General features: G+C 38.3%; 1 protein-coding gene across 2 annotated transcripts in view; it reads left to right on the top strand.

The window, feature by feature from the left end:
- Nucleotides 1–26405, top strand: part of SLC2A9 (solute carrier family 2 member 9) — a 304702-nt gene that overhangs the window by 198047 nt on the left and 80250 nt on the right. For both annotated transcript variants that reach the window (XM_027836293.1, XM_027836294.1), the window contains 2 exons: nucleotides 220–321; nucleotides 11772–11847. In XM_027836293.1, the coding sequence (XP_027692094.1) occupies nucleotides 220–321; nucleotides 11772–11847 (178 nt within the window). The remainder of the gene's footprint in view (nucleotides 1–219; nucleotides 322–11771; nucleotides 11848–26405) is intronic.

Below are 26405 nucleotides of genomic sequence, written 5' to 3'. Positions count from 1 at the left end.
CCTTCCTTCCTTCCTTCCTTCCTTCCTTCCTTCCTTCCTCCTTCCTTTCTCCCTTTCTCCTTCCGCCCCTTTCCTTCCTTGGGGATCAGCAGTGTTTGGCTCCAAGGATCACCTTGGAGCTGCCAGGCCTCTGCAGCCTCAACAAGATTGGCTCACTGAGGGCTCTTCTCAATGGATGTCCTTTACAGCACAGTCACATTCTTTTCCCCTCTGTTTTAGGGCTTGGTCATTGAACGTCTGGGGCGCAGACCTCTCCTCATTGGTGGCTTTGTGCTCATGGCGCTCTTCTTTGGAATCCTCACTGTGACTCTGACACTGCAGGTATGGGGCTATTGTCTGTGGCTGATAGTAACACCAGTGTTGGTAATTACCCCCCATCTCTTCAGAATATGAGACTCGTTATATTTCATACAGCCTTCTTGCGGCTCTTGTTTTAGTCATCTTCAAATTATGTATCTATTCTAATTCTTTCTTGGAGACCTCATGGCTGGAGTCAAAGGATTCAGTTGTTTCTTGGCTCTGCCAATGGCCTCTTTAATCTTATAGTTCACATGATAGACTGTGTGTTCTTAGTTGAGCCTTTTAAAAATTGAAATAATAATGTTAGGCTTAATGGTCTCCAGATCACGGCCATGTGCTTTCAGAAGCTACATGTTCAATAGGAATAACAGACATTTTTATATCATTTTAAGGTTTACCAAACACCGACATTAACATGATGGAATTGGTGTTATGGTTATTGCATGAGGCATTAGTTATTTGAGAAAGAAGGGGGAATCACCTGCAGGATGATAGATCATGGCAAAAAAAAACCAAGTGATAAAGCAGACACAGTAAACTTCAAAGGAGGAGAAGATTTCTGAGTAATGGTGGCAGAGGTGCCTGAAAGGGGCAGCAGAGATCAAGGGCTATGCTAACTCCTTTTCTTGACCCAGTTCTGCTTTCGCCACTACCTCTGTGACCCTGGTAAGTCATTTACCTCCTCTGGTCTTCAGCTTCCTTATATCTGTGTGATGAAGGGATACAACTAGATAATCTGAAAATTCGTTTCTAGTTCTGGATTCTGTGGTGAGCAACAACCCCTAGAGAGGGAGGGATACTGGGAAGGGTACAAAAGGAGAAATCAAAAGTGAAGGAAACTGTGATAATGGTTGAACCAAGGCACAATGGAAGGAGAAAGCAGAGAAAGAATAGACTGGGGAATGTGAGATTAAATTTCATCCAATAAAATAAGATAAGAGTATGGGGATAGCTAGCAGAGGAAGAGGGCTTTCACTCTTGGAGACGATAACTTTGAATCATTGAGATTAGGGGAATAGGAAACACGAATTTGCTAGCCATAGGCATGTGCTAGGCTTATATATGCTAGGCTGACTAGGGCCTCTAACATCCATGGTACTATGTTGGTAGAGTGTGTCTTTAGTTCTGTCTAGGAACTGGGGAACTGAGATAAGGGGTGGCAGAGAATTTAAGTCTGAGACTTTGGTTTCCAGGAATGAGATTGAACTCACATATGACAGCAACTCAGTAATTATATACTAAGATGTCAGGGCCTGGGTCACACCTGGGAGATGCCCTACATGTGGGGAATGTAATTATTAATCAACAAGCACTTATTAAGTGCCTAATATGTACCAGGCCATGGAAAAAAATATATATATATATGTATGTGTATATACACATATATATGTGTGTATATATATACATATACATATATATATTTACATATATATGAAATAGTCACTGCTTTCAAATAACCTATGTTTCATCAGGGGAAACAACATACATATGCACACATACATATATTTATACATATGTACATATGTATACATAAATACATATATTCATACATATGTAGATATACACACGCATACATATTGTTGTTGTTGTTAAGTCATTTTCAGCCCTATCTGACTCTTTGTGACCCTATTTGGGGTTTTCTTTGTAGAGATACTAGAGGGATATGCCATTTTCTTTTCCAGTTCATTTTACAGATGAGGAAACTGAGGCAAACAGGGTTAAGTGACTTGCCCAGGGTCACACAGCTAGTGTCTGAGGTCAGATTTCAACTCAGGAAGATGACTCAAGCTTGGCACTCTATCCACTACACCACCCAACTGTACTAATATATGCCCCTACATTCACATACACATACACAGAGAAATATAAGGTGGTTAGGGAGAGAGGGTTCAAGCACTTGGAATCAGGTCAGTAAAGGCCTCATGTAAAGGTGTCACTTGAGATATACACATATACACACATACATACATATGCATATGAATGTATACACATAATATTGATATACATATGTACATGTGTATATATTACATGTGCACACATGTTATAAAGCATATATAATAAATATTTATTTCAAATAGTTATCTATTATATAGTATACTTATATATAATATATAAAATATGATTTATATAATAACTATATTAAAATATATATCAGCTGTAAAATATGAGATAGAAAGTTTGAATCAATAATAGATGAAGATCTCCTGAGACTTTGTGTCTCTGTTGCATATAATCATTTATTTGAAAAATTAGAATTTCAAAGGGCTGAAGTCATTCATAGGGGTTTTCAAAACCTGGTGCAATCATAACTGTGATTATCTATTATGTTCAGGACCAGTTGTTAAGGGCTCAAAAAGCTAAACAGAGGAGTTTCCATCTTATACTTCAGGATATTCTAGGGAACCAATGAAGTTTGTTGAGTAGTGAAGCGACCTGGTCAGATCTGTGCTTAAAAAATCACTTTGGCAGCTGTGTAGGAGATGCATTGGAGTTGTGAGAGACTTGAGGCAGGCTAACAATTAGGAAAACATTGCATTAGTCCAGGCAAGGGATGAATACACTTAAAATAGGTTGTGGCTATATAAGCAGAGAGAAGAGATCAGATATAAGAGAAAAAAGGCAAGATTTGGCAGCTGATTAAATATATGGGACAAGGGAGAGGGAGGCATTGAGTATAATGTTAAAGTTATGAACCTGAATAACTGGAAAAATTGTGGTACCCTCAGTAGAAAAAAAAAGTAAAGCTAGGATGAATCATGGGGTTTGGGAACAAGATAATGAGTTGTTTGGAACATAGTGAGGTCCATGAGACATCCAGTTTGAAATGTCTAATAGACAAATGTCTAGTAATTGTTGGTACTGGAGTGGAGCTCAGGGGAGAGACTGAGTCTGGATATATAAATGTGGGAGTCATATGCATAGAGATGATCATTAAGCTCATGACAGCTCTCACCAAGAAAGAGAGAGTGTTAGAAAGAGAAGAGGCCCCAAGAAAGACCTTTGGGTTAATTCACATGTCATTAGAGGGCATGATATGAGCAATGAATCATCACAGGAGACTATCAAGGAATAGTCTGACAGATAGGAGGAGAACCAGCAGAGATTTATGTAATAAAAACACAAGAAGACAAAATCCAGGACAAAAGGGCGGACCACACTGTCACAGTGTCAGAACTGATTTGAAGAAAATTTACCTTGCCAGTAGTGTGTGGGATGGACTAGAGTGATATGAGATTTGAGATAGGAAGACCAGTTAGATCATGGATCCATCAGAGTAGTAAATGTAAATTTCTTAAGGGAAGGGACTAATTCTGCTTTTATCTATGTCCTCGGTGCCTAGCAAAATAACTTGTACATAATAGGAGTTTGATGGATGTTTGATGTATTGAATTGAATGGAAGCGGACATGAGTAGCCCACTAGCACTGGTGATTTCTTGGCTAGCATCAGTAGCTATACTGAGCAACTCCATGAGGGAGCATCATTCTGTTCAGGGATATTAATTAGGACCTCATCCAGCCCCCAAATTTGTGAGCACAGCTTCTGATGGTGTCAGGTTCTATTCTTTTATTTTCCTTTTGGATGAGTCCCATGACTCTCGGGTGATTTGTTTCATGAAACTGGAATCCTAGGGCATGAGTCCTATCTGTGAATATTTCAGAAAGATGGGGACCTCCAAGCTAACCCTTTGTCATATCATCTGTCTGTGGATTTCAAGAGGAAGCTGAAGAAGAGATAAAGTAGATTACTCTCACTCAGAGAGCAACTATGATAAAATAGATTCTGAGACGTAGTTAAAGAGCATGTTCTTCAGTGTACCTCTACTGAGGCATTTTCTTGCCTTATAATGAGGAGAAAGGGATATCCAACATTAGACAGCCAGAGTTCAGGAGTTCAAATAAAAGAATGTAGGCAATACTTTCTCTCTCTCTCTCTCTCTTCCCACCCCTCAGAAAAAGGAAAACGGAAGAACAGTTATACAATAACAACAACCTTATAAAAGCAAACAACTTTGAAAGACAATAATTGTGATCATTGCAATGATCAACCATGATTTCAGAGGGCTATAGTGGTTTTTGTTATTAAGTGGGAATTGCATACCTTTTGTTAAGAGAGAAAGTCCAAATTTTCCTGAGGCAATTTCTATGTTTGGGCAATATGAGGTTAAGATGTGGACACACGTCTGTCTAACATGGCCCCAGCAACAAGACGAGGCCTTGATGCCAAGCCAAAGGCCTTCTGAAGGGAGTACTCCTTGCTAGGCAGGCTGGCCAGGACTCACCATGGGAGGTGGTCCTGAGTCCTGGTTAAAGTGAGGAGAAAGGGACCTTAGATAAGGAATTTCCACCTGCCACAGAGTTTTCTCAAACAAGGAGTAACCCAGGTGCTTGGAAAACTTTGCTCAATATCAGTAAAGTTCTTTGATTTCCTCAGAGTGAGGCAGGGACACAGGGGAGTCACTGCCATTTAAATGTTGATTTGACAACCTCTTTCTCAGATATGATGAACAAATGTTATCAACACAGAGAATATTTGTCATGCATATGAAAATATTCAAGGTTCCTGACATAAGGAAGTCTTGTTTTTCCCTGGAACAGAAGGTACTTTTGTCACCAACTTGTCTTGAGTTTTTTGAATTATCATTGATGATAGTAATTCAGTACAATAATTTGGTAAACATGTATTAGGTACCTCTTGTATACACAGCACCATTCTAGGTGGTGGGGAAATAAAGGAGTTTAAATAAGACAAAGGCCCTGCCTTCATGGAGATTATAGTGTAGTAAAGGGGTATAGTACATATATAAATAACTTCAAAAAGAAGGCATCACATTATTTTGTGTTATAGTTATCTATGAGAAGCAGTGTGGCACAGAGCACTGTCCTCAGGAAGACCTGAGTTCAAGTTTTGCTTCTAACACATACTAGCTGTATGTCCCTAGGGAAGTCACTTGACTTCTCAGTTCCCCAGGTAACTTTCCAGCACTATTCTTTGTGGAATAAGTGCTAACTTGCATTAGTAAAAAGGAGTTTTCTCACCTGGGAGTTTCCTATAACAGAGAAACCACAGGTCCATTTCCATCCCAGTAATCTAAGATCCTTAAAACACAAATAACTATAACATAAACTAATTCATAGAAAGTTCATTGAGAAACACTGTGGTAGAGAAAGAAACTAATTTGGAAGACAGGAGACTTGAGTTCAAATCTTCGTTCTAACGCTCACCAGCAGTGTGGTCCTGGTCAGGTCACTTTCATTTTTTAAAATGTTTCCTCAGCTGTAAAATGGCAGTAATAATCTTTGCAGTAGCTATTTTACAGGGTGGTTGTGAGGGGAGTACTTAGAATGCCTTCATATTCTATCTATCCAAATATCAGTCAATGCTATTGTGAGATGTAAGGAAAGATACGTGTTTTATCTTGGGAGCGAATCTAAGGTTGACTTTAAAAGATAGATAGCATTTCAATGTGGGAAGGAGAGTGGAGGTTGGGAGATACCAGTGGCAACCATGTCAGCAAAGTCTAGAGTCCAGAAAGAATTGGGTATGTATATGTGATACTAAGTAGTCCCCTCTGATCAAAGTGTAGGGGATCTGGGAGGTAGTGATCTGAGATAAACCTGAAAAGGTAAGGTGGCCTTAAATTGTGGGGCCTAGCAAGTTTGACCTTGACTCTGGGCAATAACTAGCCATTGATAGCATTAGAGTGGCATGATCAGATCTGTGCATAATGAAAATTAATTGGGTTGAGTGTGAAAGATAACAGACAGAAAGACAAGGTAGAAGGATGAGATTAATCTCTTATAATCATACCAGCTCTCATTTGTATAGTAATTTATAAGCACTCTCCTCATGTTAGCCCTGCCAAGCAAACAAGGCAGTGATTTTTAATCTGCATATTAAAAATGAGGAAATTGAGACTCAGAGGGGTGAGTAATTGGGCCAAGGTCACACATGTAGGAGAGGGCAGAGCTGAGATTCAAGATGAGTTCTTCTGACTCCAAAATCCATATCTCTGTCAATTACACTGCACAGCTGAGAGTACAAGTTATTCCTTCCTTGAGAAATACTGCTTTGCATCCTCCTCCAGGACTGTGTCTGGTCCTACTTCCACTAGCAAGAGTAACCACCCTGTTTTCTCTTTAACCATCCCAATTAATTGCTGCCTCTATATGCCAGATTGGCAACACAATTACTCACTTCCCTGTCTCTGTTGGATCCCCCTAATTACCATGCTAACATTTATACTCAGACAACTACAGGAGAGAGAACAACTTAAGAATGAGAAGAAAGAGAGAGCCATATCCCCACAAAGGCCATAAATTTTGCAGAGGTTCAGAGGCGAGACAGAAGCAGTCATGATGCCTATTAGTCATGTATCCAACAAGGTCAAAACCAGTCAAATCCTTTGAAAGTGATCTCAGAACAAAGAGATAAATTCAGAATGCCCAGAAGCTGGCCTGAAGCCAAGACCTTGCTTATTTCGATTCAATTAATTTTTAAATGGTCCCCCACGATTCTCCAGTAAAATGTAAGCTCCAGCAGTTTGTGGTAGTAGATGAGAGTGTTGGTTTGGGAGTTCAAAACTGGCCTTTAACATTTACTACCTGTGCACCTAGCAAATCACTTAACTTCTCTTATGTTCAAGATAGGGATGCTAATATCCATGGCACCTACCTTATGAGCTTGCTGTGTGGCTCAAAGATGGATCTTAAAAATGACTCATACATTGCTTTTTTATTACTGAGATCCAGTATTGTTTTCCATTTTGTTTTTGCATGCTCAGAACCTAGTGCAATGCCTCAAACTTGGTAGATTCTTAATAAATGCTTATGGAATTAAATGGAACCAAAGGTATTTTTGGATCATCTACTGTGTGTTCTGCTCCTTTCCGGGCACCATAGGGTAAAAGAGAAATACATGACAGAATCACTATAAGTCAACAAATGATTTTAGTAACTGAGCTAGAGATCCCTAAAATGAAAGTCATGGTTATTTCTCATTTATTGAATGTCCCTCAGGTGCTTGATGTTTTCAGGAAAAGGCAATAATAATGCAGCAGTGTCTGATTAAAAAAAAGATAATATTGCCATTTGATGAAAGGAAGCTATGAAGCAGTGTGATTATATAGTTAAAAATACAGTGATGCATGAGGAAAAAAATCTACTACTTGTTAGTAATGTGATGTGTCAGATTTACCATCTGATTATATTAGACATAAAAGGTTATCGTCAAGCGCAGTTTGATTTGAGGTCAACTTTGTTAATTTTCATTTTCCTGGGGCTGTGACCCAGAGGATTTGAGATGGGAAGTTAGAATCAATAAGAAATGAAGATCTCTTGGGACTTTGTTTTACTGATGCATGTAATCAGTTCTTTGAAAAATGAGAGTTTCAAAAGGCTAAAGTGATTCATGTGGGTGTCCAAACCTGGTACAACCATAATCATTATTGTATGTCAATAATAGCTTTTATTTATATAGTGCTTTGCAGATGAAGAAAGAGATGGAAATGAATGACCTTTCCAAGGTCATGTAATTATTAAGTCGGCAAGTCAAAATTCATACTGACTGTAAGTTCAGGGCTACTTCTAATTCAAAGATTCCCATAGAATTTTGGATTGTGCAGAACCTCAGACATATCTAGTTCAACATTCATATTTTGTGGATGAGGAAAGCAAGGCCCAGAAAGGCTAAATTCACTGTTGTCCAAGAGACTTTTCTAAGATCATTCAGCTAATAGATAGCCAATATGAGCTTAGAATCCACATCTCCTAGCTCCAAATCAAATGCTCTTTCCTCTATAGCATCATATGATTGTTTGCAAAACTGCTCTCACCACCAGGGTCCAACTCTAGCTTTTTCAGACTTCATTTCCTAATAAGGCTTCAGTGAAAGGAGGGAAAATTTTGTTGTTGTTGCCGTATTTCAGTGTAAGGAATTAGCCTAAATCTTTTCCCCATATCCCTGATCCTTAAATCCAGGTAAAATCATAGGACCATAGGAATTAGAATTGAAAAGAACCTCCATGATCATTTAATCCCACCCTTTTTTTATAGATTAGGAAACTGAGGCTCAGAAAGGTCAGTGGCTTGCTCAGGTCACTTGTCCAAGTGATAGAGCTGGGATTTTAAACTAGGTTCTCTGAGTCTAGCTCCATCATTCTTTCTTCTGACTCATTTGACTTGCTTGAAAGAATAGAGTGAAGATCTCTGACTGTCAATAACTTTTACAGGGCCCAAGGCCAATTCAGCACATCATTCAATCAATTAATCAGAAAGCAAGGAGTAAGTGTTTTGTACGTGCTAGGCACTGTGCGACGTGATGAGGATACAAAGAAAATCAAAAACAGTTCCTGTCCTCAAAGAGCTTGCACACTAATAGGAAAACAAACATAGAAATTAAAAGTTACATATCAGAGTAGAAGGAAGCCTAGAAAAGAAAGTTCAAATGTTTAGGGGGTTTGGAAAGCATCCTGCAGAAGGTAACAGTTGAGCTGTGTCATGAAAGAAGCCAATTCTCTCAAGAGTTGATGTTGAGGAGAGAGAATATTCGAAAGATGGGGAAAGGCCAGTGCAAAAGCTCGAGAATGAAGATGGGCTGGGTATATACATCTGGGAATCCTTATTTGTATAAAGATCATTGAACCTGTGGGAGCTGGTGAGAGCACCAAGGGAGGCTGCATAGAGAAATGAAAAGAGAACCTTGGACAGAGCCTTGAGGGACAACCATTGGTGGGGAGCTTGACAAGGCTGAAGGTCCAGCAAAGCAGATTGAGAAAGATTAGTTAAATGAATAGGAGAACAAAGAGAGAACAGTGCCATCAAAACACAGAGAGGAAGAGAGTTTTCATTAGGAGGAGATGATCAACTCCCTCAAGTGCTGCTTAGAGGTCAAGAAGGATGAGGACTGAAAAAAGGCTATTAGATTTGGAATTGGCAACTTGATCTTTTTTTTTCTTTTTTTTCTTTCTTTTTTTCTTTTTTTTTTTTTTGGTGAGGCACTCAGGGTTAAGTAACATGCCCAGGGTCACACAGCTAGTAAGTGTCATGTGTCTGAGACTGGATTTGAACTCATTTCCTTCTGACTTCAAGGCCAGAGCTCTATCCATTGCCCCACCTAGCTGCCCCCGGAATTGGCAACTTTAGAGAGAACATTTTCAATTGAATTATGAGGTTAGAAGCCAGATTATAATGGCTTTAGAAAAGTGGAAGTGGAAGTGTTGCTTATCGACGACTTTTTCAAGTTTAGTAGAGAAATGAAAGAGAGATATAGAACCATAGCCAGTGGAGATGGTAGGACGAGATGAGAGCTTTTTAAGAATATGGAAAACGTGAGGGTGTTTGTAGACAAGATTAGAGAGAGAATGAGGATAAAAGAAAAAGCAATCTTCTGAAGAAGATAGAAAGGAACGTTATCAAGCATGTATGAGGCTTCATCAGAGACTGGAGTATGATGTCAGAGGGATGTGAGATGAGGAAAAAGGGAGAAGAGAGTGTTCTCAGCAAATGGCCCTAGTTTTTTTCAGTGAAGTATGAGGTTCCCAGTTAAAAGAAATGGGGAAGGGATCCTGTGAAAGGCTTGAGGAATGATGAAAATGTTCCAAACAGACATTGTGATGTGTGGCATAGAGAATCAATTAGAAAGGAGCAGAAGGATTTCCTTTATGCCATGAGTTTCCAGAGGAGACTAGATAACATAAATTTTTAATGTACCCAATCAGCATGGTTTTGTGACTCTAACTCTGTTGGGCAACATGTGAATAGGAACAGAGAAGATGGATGACAGAAGTAATCCAGGATTGAGATTTAGCATTGCATGACAAGGAGTCAAGTGAATTGGGGAAAGAGAATAGAATCAATTGTCTAAGAGGCTGGTTGAAACTAGTAAGAGAATAGAGGCTGGCCCTTAGGACAGTATTGAGGGGTGGAAGTCCCCGTGAGGAGGAAGAACAGTGTTTAGGATCTAAAGGCATAGGAAAATATGGAATGATAAAATATTATTATCAGATAACGGAATTTTGGAGTTCATTGACATGGGAGTAGAACATTTGTGGGTGACAGCAAGAACAAACATATGACCATCTCTGTATGTAACTGAGGTGGAGTGAAGGAATTGGTCAAGGAAATTCAGCAAATTGAAGAGCTGGGAAATCAGAATATTTGAGAAAATATCAGTTTCTATGTTGAAGTCCCCCAGTATGGTGGCAGAAGTCAGGTTATAGAGATGGTCAGGCACTGATATCCCACCAGGAATTGACTTGGAAGTAAATATATATAAGCACAAACTTCAAAAGAATAGTGATAGAGGGAGAATCTGGAATGGGAAGCAAGGAATATTCTAACTCCTCTAGTACAACCTGAAGTGGAAGAGAGAGGTGGTTGGTACAAGAGAAACCCAATCTTGTTGTGTCCCCATATCTGAATTAACTCCTTCATTATGAGGAAAGCAGAAATGTAAAGGGTCATCTCTCTGGTCAGAGAGTTTACAATCTAGCAAGGAGAAAAAGACATTTAATTCAATAATTCAAGATATTTATTAAGGGTTTACAGTCTTCAGAACACTGTACTATGCAGTGGGGGAGAAACCAAGATAATAAGATATAGCCCCAGCCCTCATGGAACTTATAGTCTAATAAGGACATAAAGATACAATCATAGATAACCATATTACACAATAACACATGATTTGTTCATCAGACAAGTGCATGACAAAATGTTATGTGAGGTCTGAGGGAGGAAGATTGTTTCCAACCAAAAAGCTTTATGGAGAAGGTTGAGTTAGCTTTTAAAAGATGAGTGAGGATTCACCAAGTAAATCAGACAGAGGGAGATATAGGGAAAAGCATACACATGGGGTATGTAGACAGGAGGGCACATAGAATGTTTGGTAGAGTGAAGTCTAGTTTGGCTGAAGTATACAGTGTTGGGAAGGAGTATAAGTGATTACTAGAAAGGTAGGGTGGAGCCTAGTGGTGGAAGGCTTTGACCTTGCAAAATATTAAACTGAATTCAGTAAAAATTCAGAGAAGAGGGAGATCAAGTGAACTGGGGTTGGAGTGGGGGCAGAGAAAGCTTACTCTAGCATAAGATAAGCTGAACTTGGGGAATGAGCAAGATTTGTACCAGCAGCAAAATGACATTTTGAAAATGATGATTTCCAAATAATAATAAGTACCTAATCAAAGGAGCTTAACGAAAGGTTTTGAGAATTTTGGAGTGGAGACAGTCTTCACCATGTTTTTTAAGTTGAAAAATGAAAATCTAAAATGCCATGTCCACAAGATGGCCAACCAGTTTGACTAATCTGTCTTTTCACTGTTTTTCATGCTTTAAGTTTTCCATTAAATCAATAACTTGGCATCACATAGACACAACCTAATTCAAAATCTTGGCAGGATGGTAGGAAAAGAAACAGGCTCATTTGTTTCATCTCATTGGTTCCTCCTTGGATAAAGTTGTCGATGTTTCTTTTCAGGACAAGGCTCCCTGGATCCCTTACCTGAGCATTATCTGTATCCTGAGCATAATTGCCTCATTCTGCAGTGGGCCAGGTAAGGGACTTTTCCTCCCCACTAATTAAGTCTGATATTGTTCAACACCTAGCCCCAAAGTTCACAGAAGCATGGAACATTCCATATCTAAGACATGCAAGGCACTGTATTGGGTCGTAGGGATGCAATGATAAAAATGATAAGAATTTCCTGACCTCAAGGAGTCTGTGGTCAACTGGGAGGATACAAGATGTACACAGATAGGTCAACATAAGATCAGTTGAGGTGGAAAGATCACTAACAACTGGAAAGATCAGAGAAGACTTTGCTTGCGATCCTGGGTTCTTTTAAAAATGTATTCAATCATTCACTTGTCTATACAAGCATTTAATATCTCTCCCTCTCACTACCTCCCTAATTTAACAATATAATAAAAGAAAACCCTCATAACAAGTAGGTATAGTCCAGTAAAACAAATTTCCACATTGACCATGTCCAAAAACATATGTTTCATTCTTTATTTTAAGTCCATCACTTTCCAGTCAGGAGGTCAATGCAATGTTTCCTTTTCAGTCCTCTGAACGCATAGTTTGTCATTACATTTATTAGAGTTCTAAAGTCTTTTGAAGTAATTTTTCTTTATGATATTGTTGTCATTGTATAATTTATTCTCCTTGTTCTACTTATTTCATTTTGCATTTGTTGATAGAGTTCTTCCCAGTTTCCTCAGAAACTGTTCATTTCATCATTTCTCACGACACAAAAATATTCCACTATTTCCCAATAAGTGGGTACACCTTTAGTTTCCAGTTTGGGACTACCACAAAAAGACCTGCCATAAATACTTTTGTATAACTATGTCCTTTGATCTCTTTGAGTAGGAGTAGCAGTATCACTGGGTCAAAGAATATACACAATTTTTTTTAACTTTTGGGACATGTCTAAATTGTTTTCCAGAATAGCTGGACCAATTCATCAACAGTGCATCAGCATACCTACTTTCCTCCAGCTTCTTTAACTTCTGTCATTTTCTTCTTTTGTCATTTTTGCCAATCTGATAAGTGTGAGGTGAAACCTAAGAGTTGCTTTAATTTGTGTTTCTCTAGTAATTATTGGGAGCATTTTTTCATATGGTTGTTGACAGTTTGGGAAAGTATTGAGGGATAGACATCCCAGTGAGGATGAAGAACAGTGTTTGGTATCTAAAGGCATAGGAAAATATAGAATGATAAAAGATTATTATCAGATAAAGGAATTTTGGAATTCATTCTTTTAAAATTACCTGTTCATATTCTCTGACCATTTGTCCATTGAAGAATGGTTTGAATTCTTATAAATTCTAAGCAATTCTTTATGTAATTTGGATATGAGACTATTGTCAGAGAAACTTGCTATAAACATTTTTCCCAGTTGCCTTTTTCCTTCTCATGTAAACTACATTCAGTTTGTTTATGAAAAAAAAATCTTCAATTTCATATAAACAAAATTGTTCATTTAATCTTCTATGATCCTATCAGTCACTTACTTAGTCATGAACTCTTCTCTTCTCCATAGGTCTAAAAGCTTATTTCCTCCTTGATCCTCTAATGTCACTTTTTAGGTCTGAATCATGTATCCATTTGGAATTTATCTTGGTGACTCTGGAATCTCAAAGGCTTTTTATCTATGAAGTAGAAGTTATGACGGGTTCTATCAAGCTGGGAAAGCTTCGTGTATGGGCCAGATAAAGGGACTGGGTATGTGTCATCCCAGGTTCAGGTACCTCTGTAGGTTGTCTCATCATCAAAAGTTCAACCATGAGGGGATAAATTATTTTTGGACTTAGTAACTCATAAAGACCATCTATAAGGGTACCAGGAAACTGTAATGTATGTTACCTTTGGACATATTTTGTATATTCTTACATGTATATGTAAGTGTCTTCCCCAGTAGAGCATGGGAGCTTTCCCTTTAGGAATTGGGGGCAAGATATGTTTCATTTTTGTCTTTTTATCTATAGTTTTTGGTATAGTGCCTTTTATTTAATAGATATTTGTTGACTGATTAGTGAAAGGAATACTGCACTGACTAAAAAAACCACACACACACACACACACACACACACACACACACACACACACATTATTGAAGTATTGAAATACTAAGTCTTTCTCTTCTCCTGTTTCCATACACTGGCAACCACCAACTTTGCCCACCCTTAGTTTCAGTTTGAGTTCTAACTCCTGTATAATATTCTTTTAAAAAAAAACTATATCCCATATAAAAGTATAGAATGAAAACCTACCAACTAGTCTCCTATCAAATCTTTTCCTCAATCTCCTCAATCACATTTTTCGTCTGCGTTTGACTCCAGGCCTTTCTTCCTATTCCACAGGTGCTAATGTCCTTGTGCAAAGGTGAAACTATTTATAATAAGCAGGATTCTGTGATTGTGAAGCCAAGCTGGAGCCCCAGCAGATATCCACTATAAAAAGGCAATACCTTTTTTTAAAACATTCCTTACTTCTTGTGAGATGCACCAGGATCTAAGAAAAACTGGCCACTACTATGCCAGGGCTTTCTTTCTAAAACACAATTTTTGCAAGGGTTAAGGGTCTCAGGTTCTAGTTCCAGCTCTTCCATGAATTCAGTGTGGGACTTTGGGCAAATGACTTGAATCCATAAAATGAGGCTTTTGGACTAGTTAAGGTAGAAGGCCTCGGGTAGTTTGAATACCCTAAGTTCAATGTTCTAAGGTGCTTTCCAAGTCTCCCTTTCTTTGTTCTAAAGTCCCATCCATCATTTCATTCTGTGTCCTGTACTTTCAGGTCCCTGTCAGCTCAGACATTTTATGCTGTAATAGCTAGTCCTCCCCTAATATTCTATGACTTACTACCATTCCATTTTTTATTCCCTAAGATACTGTACTTTCTTCAAAGCACCATGTTCGATCAGATAATCAAACAACATTAATTAGTCACTTCCTTTGTTCCAGTCACTGTGCTGTGTACTGGGGATTAAAATACAAAGAAAGAAATAATCACTCTTTCCAAGGAGCTTACATTCTGATGAGGGAGACAAATATATATACATATAAATATATATACATATATATGTATATGTGTATATATATGTACACACACACACACACACACACACACACATATATATATGGAGAGAGAGAGAGAGAGAGAGAGAGAGAGAGAGAGAGAGAGAACAAATACAAAATGTTAGAGGGAGAGAGTGCTAGCAGTTAAGGAATTGGGAAAGGCTTCATGTACCATGATGTCTGAGTCTTGAAAGAAGAGAGGGATTCTTTAAGATGGAGGTGAAGAAGGAGTACATTCCAGGCCTAGGAGATGGTCGGTGCAAAGGTACAGATATGAGAGATGCAGTGCTATGTGTGAGGAACAAGAGGAAAGCCAGTTTGGCTGCACCATAAAGTATGGAGAAAGGAGCACTACAAAATAGGATTATAAAGGTAGGTAGGACCAGACTGTGAAAGGCTTTAAAAATCTAAACGGAAGAATTTGTATTTTATCCTTGAGGCAACAGGAAGCCACTGGAGTTTGAGTAGGAAAGAGACATGGTCAGATCTGCACCTAAGGAAAATAATTCTTGGCAGCTATATGGAGGATCTACTGGAGTGATGAAAGGCTTGAGGCAAGGAGACCAGGTAGGACGCTTTTACAATAATTGAGGTGAAAGGTGATGAGAGTCTGAAATTGGGGTGGCGGCTGTGTGAATACAGAGAAGGGACTGGATGTGAGAGATGCTATAGAGGTAAAAATGGTGAGATTTAGCAATTGATCAGATATGTGGAGTGAGGAAAGGCAAAGGGTCCCATATAACATTGTTCATGAACCTGGGAACCTAGAAGAAAATGCTTTACTATTCATAAAGAGCAACCAAAACCTGTGTTATAAATAATCCTGAAGGCCCCTGATCTATAGGGCTTTGTGGAACAGGAAAGGATTGTCCAGGTTGCTCCAGAAAACTTTTATCCCCAGTGGATTTAGAGAAAAGATGTTTGCCAGAGTTGGCAGCCACATCGCCCTCTCTCTTTCTCTCACCTTTCTCTCTGCCTTTCTTTCCTTCGCTGTTATTTTTTTACAAACATGTCATGAATGGACTGAGGGGGAGACTCTTTTTGTCACATTCTTGGCAGTGTGCAAACTTGTCCTTGGTGAAACTAAGGCAAAGACTAATTAGGCACACAGAGCCACACAAGATGTCACTTCTCGTGAAACCTCAGAATGTTAGAGTGGGGAAGCACCTTAGAGATCATCTCCAATTCCTTCATTTGAAAAAAAAAAAGAGGAAAAGGGAGGCCCACTGAAGGAAAACGCTTTGCCTAATGATACAGAGGTAGACAAAGGTAAAGCTTGGATTCCTACCCCAGCATCTATTATTCTAAATGCAGTAATAGAATGAATAAACTTGATTCTCTCCTTCAACCCAGGGGATATATCTTTCTTTATTTTTTAATTTTTATTTATTTTATTTTTAATTTATGGAATAAAACAAGCATTTCCATAACATAGTATAATAAAAAGATGATATTTCTTAAACATAGAAGATGGAAGAATTTTTATATACTGTCTAAAATGCCCCTTTGTACTCAAGTTTATATTCAAATGCTTATGTGTTGCTGCCATCTAAGCCGACTCTGCTAAGTTTAGTGGTCAAGATTTAGACGTGGCCACCAATCCTAACCTAGACACAATGAGATTGGGATATGTGTTTGTGATCCATTGTTACGGGGTTTGAGGGGAGCACTGAAGAAGTGGTGCTGATTTAGAAATATTAAATTTTAACAGTCATTAACTGCCTACTATGTACAGGACTCAATGGTAGATGTTGTGTGGCACTATGAGACTGAATAGGACATGGTCCTTATCTACCCAGAGCACTTTTATAAGAGAGGTTAGGCATGGCAGAGAAAGAATAAGAAAAATTCTAGTACAAAGCAGAAGGTGAAATTGTGTGACAGTTCTCAGAAGCCTAATCAGGGACTCTCCTTAGATTAGGGGGGTAGCATGGTTTAGTGAAAAGAACACTGACTCTGAAGTGAGGGTTCCTAGGTTCAAATCCTATCTCTGATGACCATTACCTGGGTGACCCTCCCTAGGCAATTCACTTTAACCTCTCTAGACCTCAGTTTCCTTATATGTAATGTGAGGATTGAATTCTATTTCTAGTTGTAGATCAGGAGCCTGTGATGCCCCCCTGAAGTTTATTATGGTGTGATGGAAAGAGAGGGCAGTTTGGTGGCACAGTGGATAGAATGCCAGGCCTGGAGTCAGGAAGACCTGAGTTCAAATCTGGCCTCAGACACTTACTAGCTGTGTGACCCTGGGCAAGTCACTTAACCTTTGTTTGCCTCAATTACCTCATCTGTACAACGAGCTAGAGAAGGAAATGGAAAACCACTCCAGTACCTCTGCCAAGAAAATCCCAAATGTGGTCACAGAGTCAGATGCCTGAAAAACAACTGAACAACAAATGGAAAAAACAGTGGTTCTTGAGTCAAATGAACTGAGTTCAAATCCTACCTCTACTACTTGTTGTCAATCAAGTCTCTGTTAGGTCTCTGGGTTTCCAGTGTCCTATTCTATAAGATGAAGTTGGACTAAATCGTCTCTAAGGTCCCTTATTATTCAAATTCCTAATTATTCTAATATGTGTAACACCCACTTTGGTTAAATTATAAAGCTGGAAGGGGTCTCAGAGGTCACTTGCTCTGTCCCTGAGAGTGGGGCTAGAGCTCTTAAAGCATGGATGAAGGTCACAGTAAGGAGAGTTGTGGGACAGTAGGGAAATGGGAAAAGGTGGGGCCCAGAAGAGAGGTGCCATGGTGAATATACCCTTAAGGGTGAGGGCCCAGGGCTCGGTAAAAATCTCAGGCCAGATTCTGCTACTTACTAGCTGTATTACTTAATCTTTTGAGGCCTATAACCTCATTTGTAAAATGAGGGGCTTGTATTAAAAGACCTTTAAGGTCCCTTGCAGCCTAATATTCTATGGTCTAAAATTTGATTTATTCCTACTGCTTAACTTCAGAGGTAGGTAGGACAGATATTTTGATTCCCAATTTGACAGCTGAAGCCTAAGGAGGTTAAAAAGCATCATAATGATTCCAGAACTAGGTGAAGCCTAGAACCCAGATCTCCCAATTCTCTGCCCAGAGCTCTCTGTCAATCATACTGACTCTGTTACGTTCTAGAACTTTTTATTCCCATTCATCTATCCATCCATTCATCCATCCATCCATCCATCCATCCATCCATCCGTAAGCATCTATATTCTAGTCACAGAGTGAGGGATATGAAGGCAAAGAGTGAAATAATCCCTCCTTTCATGGATTCTATGGAGTTTCCTTGATATTAGTGACAATTTGAAACTAGATTCCACAGGTCAAAATGATTAACAAGAAGAAAGAACTTATCAAGAAAATTTGTTAAGCCACTTTCCCACACACCCAACAGAGTAGAAAAGAGAAGTGTATATTTTTAGCTACCGAGAATGAGATTGCTGTTGATCACTCATAAATTATGTTCATGTCAGAGTGAAAAAATAGGATTTTTCCTTTTTATCTAGTTGTCAGAGTTATTTGAAGGAATAGAAAAGAAAACATTTCTCTCCTAGTATTTCTTCTCTATTTAAAATAATACATTAGGACAGAGTCCTGCACTTTTGTATCCTAGACTCAGCTAGACCTAACTCCTCACTGCATTAGTACAGAAGTCAAGTAGAAAATGATAACAGTGATATACCACCATGTTACTATAATTATCTCATTGTAAGCATAGGAGGCAATGCAGTGGCCTCTAAGGTCCACTTAGTTTCCTTCTCTTTGGTTTTAGGGAGTTTATTTTAGATGAAAAGTTCTCAGTCCCCATTTAGGAAAAATTCCCAGCACCTAGGCAAAGGATGAGTTCTCTGCCTAACCGTACATTTGTATCTCTAATTAACACCTAACCTCTTTGTGCTTGAGGCAAAATTCAGTTTACTGGAAACAATTGAGTAATTACACAGAAAAGACAATGGTTGTAAAAATTCTTTCCTGCTTCCCTCCAAATCTTGGTTTCTTTGGCTTTGTTTATACAAAAACTTTTCAATTTAATGTAATAAAAATTATTCATTTTGCATCTCATAATGTTTTCTGTCTCCTGTTTTGTCATACATTCTTCTATTCTTTATAAATCTGATGGCACTTTCACATTTAATAGAAAGATATGAGGGGAGATAGAAGGTAGGTAGTTGCCATTTATATAGAACTTTAAGTTTTATAGAGTGCTTTGCATATATATATATATGTACATCTATATACACACACATGTATACATACATGTTTGTCTGTGTGTATGTGTATGTGTTGTTGCTGAGTCGTGTCCGTGGACCGTACTGTTCATTGAGTTTTCTTGGCAAAGATACTGGAGTGGTTTGCCCTTTCCTTCTCTAGTGGATTAAGGCAAACAGAAGTTTAGTAACCTGCCCGATGTCACACAGATAGTAAGTACTGAGGCTAGATTTGAACTCAAATTTTCCTAACTCCAGACCTAGCACTCTATCCTCTGAGCCATCTAGCTGATTATACATACATATATATACATATACATATACATACATATATACATATACATATATACACACACATATAATCCTTTGATTCTGACAATAATACTGCGAGATAGTACATTTTACAGATGAAAAAATTGAGACTGAGAAAATCTTATTCAGGGATTGCTGAAGGATATGGGGATATTTATCTTGCAGAAAAGATAATTTAGGAAATATACCAAATAGATTTTTTTCAAATATTCAAAAAGTTAAAGAGTGATTACATATGTGTATGTATATTATATATACACAAGTGACATGTGCATATATAATATCTATTTTCTGCTTGGCCCCAAAGACAGAAGTTGGAGACAAGAGGGTGAATTACAGAGAAACGAAATTTACCTTGCTATAAGGAAAACCTTATTATAGAAATTTTAAAAAATGAAATGAGGTAGTTCAGAAGATGGTGTGTTCCCCATCAAAGTGTGTGTGTGTGTGTGTGTGTGTGTGTGTGTGCGCGCGCGCATGTGCATGTGTGTGTTTGTATACCTATCCCAAGATCCCACAACTACAGCAGAGTCAGGAATCAACGCTAAGTTTCTTGGTCTCCAGGTTCAGTGTCTTGCAACTCTATTGCCTCTTGCACAAATACATAGGATTTTGCTAATGGATGATGTGCAAGTCACTTGAAGTAATTTCTTCATCGGAGACTGAATATGATTTGAATTCTGTGCCATCTTTATCTGTAGCATTTCTTTCCCCGGGGATGACGATAAGCATTGACATTCTAACTTAGCCGGATGGTTAACTTTCTAATCCTTCTGCCCAAGTCGGCTAAATGACAGCAATGAAGAAATGCTGTCAGAGAGTGGTACAGTGTTCTCAAGCAAAAAAGGATGATTGGCTTTGTTTCATTATTCTCAAATCTCTAGCAGTCTCCATCTCCTGGTGATTAATAGACCTGATGCTTTCTCATGATCCAAGACCATTCCAAGATTTCCAATAATGTAGCTATTGGGCACTCCACATCGCTTGCAGGGCAGTGGGGCCATCTGGCCCCCCAAACCTCAGATCAGATAGAAGCAGTAGTACTCATCCATTCAGATTTCCCATCTTCAGGATGCAGCTGGGTTCTGACTCAATCTCCCCTATGCTAAAGAAATTGTGTTAACTAAATGCTTCCTGAAAAAAGTTTAATTCTCTTTTGTTTATAGAAGAGTACCAAAATTCTTTTGAAGTCATATATGGCTAGGAGACAGGGGAAATATTTCAGCCACAATCCAATTTCCTATCTCCCCTTAAAGACTTCTAGAGAGGTTTGTTGTTGTTGTTTAGTCCTTTTAGTCATGTCCAACTCTTTGTGACCCCTTTTGGGTGGGCTTTCTTAGCAAAGATACCGTGGAGTGGTTTGCTATTTCCTTCTCCATCTCATTTTATAGATGAGGAAACCGAGGCAAACAGGGTTAAGTGACTTGCCCAGGGTCACACAGCTTATAAATGTCTGAGGTCAGATTTGAACTCATGAAAATGAGTTTTTCTGATTCCAGGTCTCATTCTCTATCCACTGAGCCACCTAGCTGCCTAAGGGAGGTAGCCCATTCTAACCTGGATTAATTCCATTTCTTGGTTATGTTTTTCCTTACATTTAGCCTAAATCTATCTCTTTGAAACAACTCTCCATTACTCGAATTTAATCTCTGGGCCCAAGCAGATCAGGTCTATTCCATTTTCCACAGAGCACCTCAGATCCTTCAATAGAACGATTAGGGCTACCCAGGCCAACTCTCAAGGCTCCTCCAAATTAAACATCCCCAGTGCTTACAATATGCCTCGTGCCAGCCTGGTCATTCTTCTCCAACTCTTGAAGGTCTATGCTAAAATAGAGACCCTGGAATGAACACAATGCTACAAATATGGGCTGACTAGGACAGAGGACAGTGGGACTGGCCTCTCCCTCATTATGAACACTTCTTTGAGTTTCATATGCAATACGCTAGAAGCTGCCTTGTCTTGGAAGAAAAGCTGTATTGTTGAATCTGAAGTGAATATATTGACCCATATTAGAATGTGAGCCTTTTGAGAGCAGGGTGTTTCTTGCTTTTCCGTTTCTATCCCCAGCACTTAGCATGGTGCTTTACACATAGTAAATGCTTAACAAATGCTTTTGCATTCATTCATTAAGTGAACTTGGACCACACGTATTTTTCATTTTTTGAGCTGTTGTATGTATGGCACTCTTAAGATTAACCTGGGATGAAGTTATAGAAATATGTGCATATGAATTTATGCTTATACACATATATCTTGTATGTATTTATTTACATGTTGTTCCCCCCCATTAGAATATAAGCTCCTTGAGAACAGGAACAGCATGTTTGCCTCTTTTTGTATCCTTGTCCCTTAGTACAGTGCCTAGTAGTGTTTAATAAATCCTGTTAACTGAGTGATTGATCCTATGTGCTAAGGGTCACAAAAAAAGTTATAAGATGCTATGAGAAGTAGGGAAGGGGAGATCTTTCAACACTGAAGTGATTAGAGAAGACTTTTTGGCCTTTACACTGTATTTTAAAGATTGTAAAGGGATTTTTGATAAGTGAAGAGATTCTAGAGTAAGGAATAGTGTGAGCTAAAGACAAAGGTGGGAAAGTTTGGGAGTATTTAGGAAATGATGAATAAGTCCAGTTTGGTGAAATTATTGAGTGTGTGATGGGGTATAGTAGGAGAGGGCTAAACATGCAGTCTAAGACTTGATTACCAGGCTGGGTAGTCTGGATTTAATTGGGTGAGCTCTCAGATGCTAATGTTGGTCCAAATGGCTGAGGATCGCTATGGGTCTGCAGTAGGGATGCTGAAACTGGGTAGTTGTTACTGCTCCCTCAGCATAGCCAGGTCTGACGTTTTGTATAAAAATTTCAGGAACTAAAAGAGGAAATAGGAAGGTAAGTGGCTTATCAGAGGATCTGAACCAGTGAGGAAACCTAATCTGGATAAGAATTTTCATTAAGTCCATCACCTGAACCTGCAGAGGTCGGCTCTCCTAGATTTATGCTAGCTTGATTACCAGTGTATTGACTGGGGAGTCAGGCTCGTGATTACACATACCAGTCAGCTAATCCATCGTCTGATGACAAGAACCCCTTGAATATATATTTGCATTAAATGAGCTGGTGCAAACAATTCTGGTTTAGCTGTTGAGTGGGAAATGAAACATTATTGACATGTATATTATAGCACCATGAGCAGAGTTTCCTCAGTGGTGCTATAATATGTATGTCAATAATGTCCTCTCAATTTCATTTTTAAACTACAGTGGCTAAAACCAAAATGTCAGAGAGACAGAGACGGAGAAATAGCCGGAATTAGACAGACTGGGCAGCAGAAGTTGGGATGAGATAGAAACGGAAAAAGAGCCGAAGAGTAAGAGATGCAGAGACATAGAATGAGCAGTGGTGGCGGAAGGGAAAAAGGGATAGGCAGAAAGCATGCACAAGAGCCCGTATCCAATGTACACAGACCAAAGAGTCTCAGTCAAATGTGTTTGTATGTGTATAGGCTGGATATAAAGCTTGACTGAAGGTATGTTAAGGTAAAAGGAAAAACCATTAAAAATATTCTATCACCTATGATGAAAAATGCTATCCACCTCTAGAGAAATAACTGATGGAATCTTAATGCAGATCAACAATAGTGTTTGTTTGTTTTTTTGCTTTCTTTTCTTTCTTTTGTCTTTTTTTTTTTTACAACGTGACTAATATGGAAAAATGTTTTGCATGACTGGATGTGGGTAACCTTTGTCAAATTGCTTGCCTTCTCAATGAAGGGGGAGGAGAGGAAGGGTGGGAAAGAGTTTAGAACTCAATATTGTTAAAAAAAAAAGGTTAAAATTGTTCTTTTAAGTGTAAATGGGAAAAAAATAAAATATTTAATTTTTGAAAATTCAATCCAATTTCCTCCAAATAATTTCAAAGTTAGGAATTATTTTAAACAGAAATTTTATCATTGGTGAAACTATTTCTAATATGTAAAATAATGCCACTCTTCTCACTAATTTTTTTGTTTTGGAAGATGTAGTTATTTTAAATAAATGTGTTATTAATGGTAACACATAATAGTTTGTTATTGTTATTTTAAAATTAATAAAATTTACATATCAGTTTTAATTTCTAATACCTTAAATGTCAATAGATATAACCCCTGCTACCCCTTCTTCCTCTTGAAGACTGGAAATTCAATAGGCCAGCAGAATATTTCTCAGCTTTTATGAGAGAAAGAATCATTTTTCAGATAATTGAGGTCTACCATCATTACTTTATCTTGATTCCATTGTCATTTTTTATGTTTCTGTAAATCAACATTCATTCCCTCCTTCCTTCCCTCTCTTGTTTCCTCACTCATAGACTATGAGGCTAGGAAGCTCTAAGGATTCTTTCCTCTCAAGACTCCTCCAGCTTCAGCTCTGGCAGGCATTTGAATTTAGACCAACATGATTCATAGTGCCAAAGTGCAGTCATATAGGCTGAAAAGCTTTCAATGAGATAGGAGCCATTTCTAAGGAGTTAGGACATGTTCAACCTACCCATAAAAATATTTCAGTCTTTCTTTAATCTTGAGACAAATATGCAGAGTTACCACTTATCTTTTTCCAGACAGCCTGAGACAAAATTAATTAATTGGCTTATCTCTTGAAAGTTTAATGTAAAAAAAAAAAAAAGATTGTATTCTCTGTGACACTTTCCCAAACCACTTTTGAAACAGAGGCTGTCTCAGGGGCATTCCCATAGAGAGAGCATTTCTGATAGAGTCTGGTCTCTATTTTTTTAAGTTTCTAAGTGTCACTTTTCAAAAGAACTGTGGTTCTGGGTTCTGTCATTCTCTGAATACAATTAAAACTGCCCTGAGTCTACAGATCCTTTTCAGTGGCTAACAGATGCTACACTCCTAATTATCACTTAAGAAATACCTTGTAGAAGAGCCAGAAAGTTATCACTCAGCCATTCCTTGCAATTAATAAACTAGCTACAAGATTCAATTTCTTGCTGCTGGTAAGCTTACATTTCCCAGAGTTATACAGTTTGGGTTTTTTTTTTCCTAATCATCTGCAGGTGATACTTTAACTGACATTATGTCATCCTTCTCTTCTGAAAGCCTTTCCTAATTAAAAACTCTGCTTATCACTCAAGTCCTCTTAAAATCCATCTTCCAAACAAGCCTCACTTGCTCTCATAATTCCCACAACACTCCTTTTCACAGTCTTTTTTGCTCTCTTCTAAACAAGTTGTTATCTGGATGTGCCTCGCAAGGTGGTAAGCTAGCCATCACTAGAAATGTTAAGTAAGAGCCTGGAGATCCATGTGTTGGGGATGTGGAAGACAGCATTTATGTTTTTATTGGGAATTGAACTGAGACAACCCATAAGGTCCTTTCCAACCCTGGAATTCTGTGTTTCTATTTGTATACAACTTATATTTGTATAGTTATTTGCACGTTGTCTTCTGCTTCAGGAGGACAGCTCTTTGAGAGCAGGGACTACATTTGGGACCACCTTTTTGACTTTCTTTATATCCCCAGTGCTTACATAGCACAGGGCCTGGCACAAAATGAACAGTAACTATCATTGACTGTCTATTTTGATATATAGACATTGCTGCAGTGGACATGGAGAAGCTGAGCCATTTATAACGGGGTAAATTATAATGAAACTGCTCACACATTGCAGAGAAAAACTTGATTTGGGTTAAAATAACATGTTTAACTTATTGATTTCTGAAACTGTAATTTAAAAAAAAACCTTTTATTGAGCTGCTGAGCAGCTGAGAAAGTAAAGTAAAGCTTTAAGAAATAAATAAAATGTCCACCTTCAAGTTCAGAAAACAGTGAGTCTGTTTTATTAACCTTTTTTTTAACCCCAGTAAAAGTGTAGGTTAAAAAAAATTAACTGTATTGTTTCTTAAGCCCTTAATCACATCTTTTCCTGCTCTTAGATAAGTCCTGTCTATATGATTTCAAAGAGATTGGTTCCTTTCCAAATGGACTTTTTTTTTTTTGCATGAAGGCTAAGACTCCTGTGTGTACATCAGGGTAGGGGCAAGAAGTCTTCAGCTATTGTATTTGACCTCATATGAATAACCTTTCAACTCATCTACCCAATAAAAGTCATAGCTAGCCTTTGGGTATATGAAGGGATATTGAAAATTTCCACTAAGAATGCAGTATAAAGTCTCAGACTACAACATGAGGAATTTACATTGGTCTAAACTTCCTAAATGTTATGACTAAGAGACATTGGGAGGGTTTCCAAAAGAAGATATGGATGTACCTTCCTTGACTGTCTGTAAAAAAATGAGATTTTAAATGGTGGTCTCCTCTGGAGGGACAGAGGGTAGACTAGATAAACTTTTAAGCTTTCTTCTACACTACAGAATCTGAGCCATTTTGAACTGGGCCAGTCCCGTGCATGCCATGTCTAGCCATTTAATATTAGAGAAACCACACCCATTCATTACCTATTGTGTTGTTGTTCAGTTGTTTTCCAGTCATGTCTGACTCTTCATGACCCCTTTTGGGGTTTTCTTGGCAAAGATACTGGAGTGGTTTGCCATTTTACCGCTCATTTTACACATGAGGAAACTAAGGCAAACAGGGCTATGTGATGTGCCCAGGATCACACAGCTAGTAAGTGTCTGAGACTGGATTTGAACTCTGGTCTTGCTGACTCCAGGCCCACTGCTTTATCCACTCTACCACCTAGCTGCCTCTATTATATGTATTCAAAGGTAACATACAAGGAGCATTTTTTGGTAGCACATGTGTTGTGATTTATGTATGATCATATCTGTATGTATATATACAGGTACGTATGTATGTATCATCCCTCACTCACAAGAGATGGTTCAGCCATCCCCATCCCCAATAGGCTGGAAAAATACGCTGAGAACAATTCATGCTTACATAGCATTTTGCAGGTTAAAAAACTTTTTCCTCACAATATTTCTAGGAGACACATAGTACAAATATGTTAAAGCCCATTTTACAGATGAAGAACTTAGAATGAAGATCATAGAATCATGAATCTA

The sequence above is a fragment of the Vombatus ursinus genome, unplaced genomic scaffold, assembly GCF_900497805.2.
Source record: "Vombatus ursinus unplaced genomic scaffold, bare-nosed wombat genome assembly UNPS02014818.1, whole genome shotgun sequence".
NCBI lineage: Eukaryota > Metazoa > Chordata > Mammalia > Diprotodontia > Vombatidae > Vombatus > Vombatus ursinus.
This window is presented reverse-complemented; position numbering and strand designations above follow the sequence as displayed.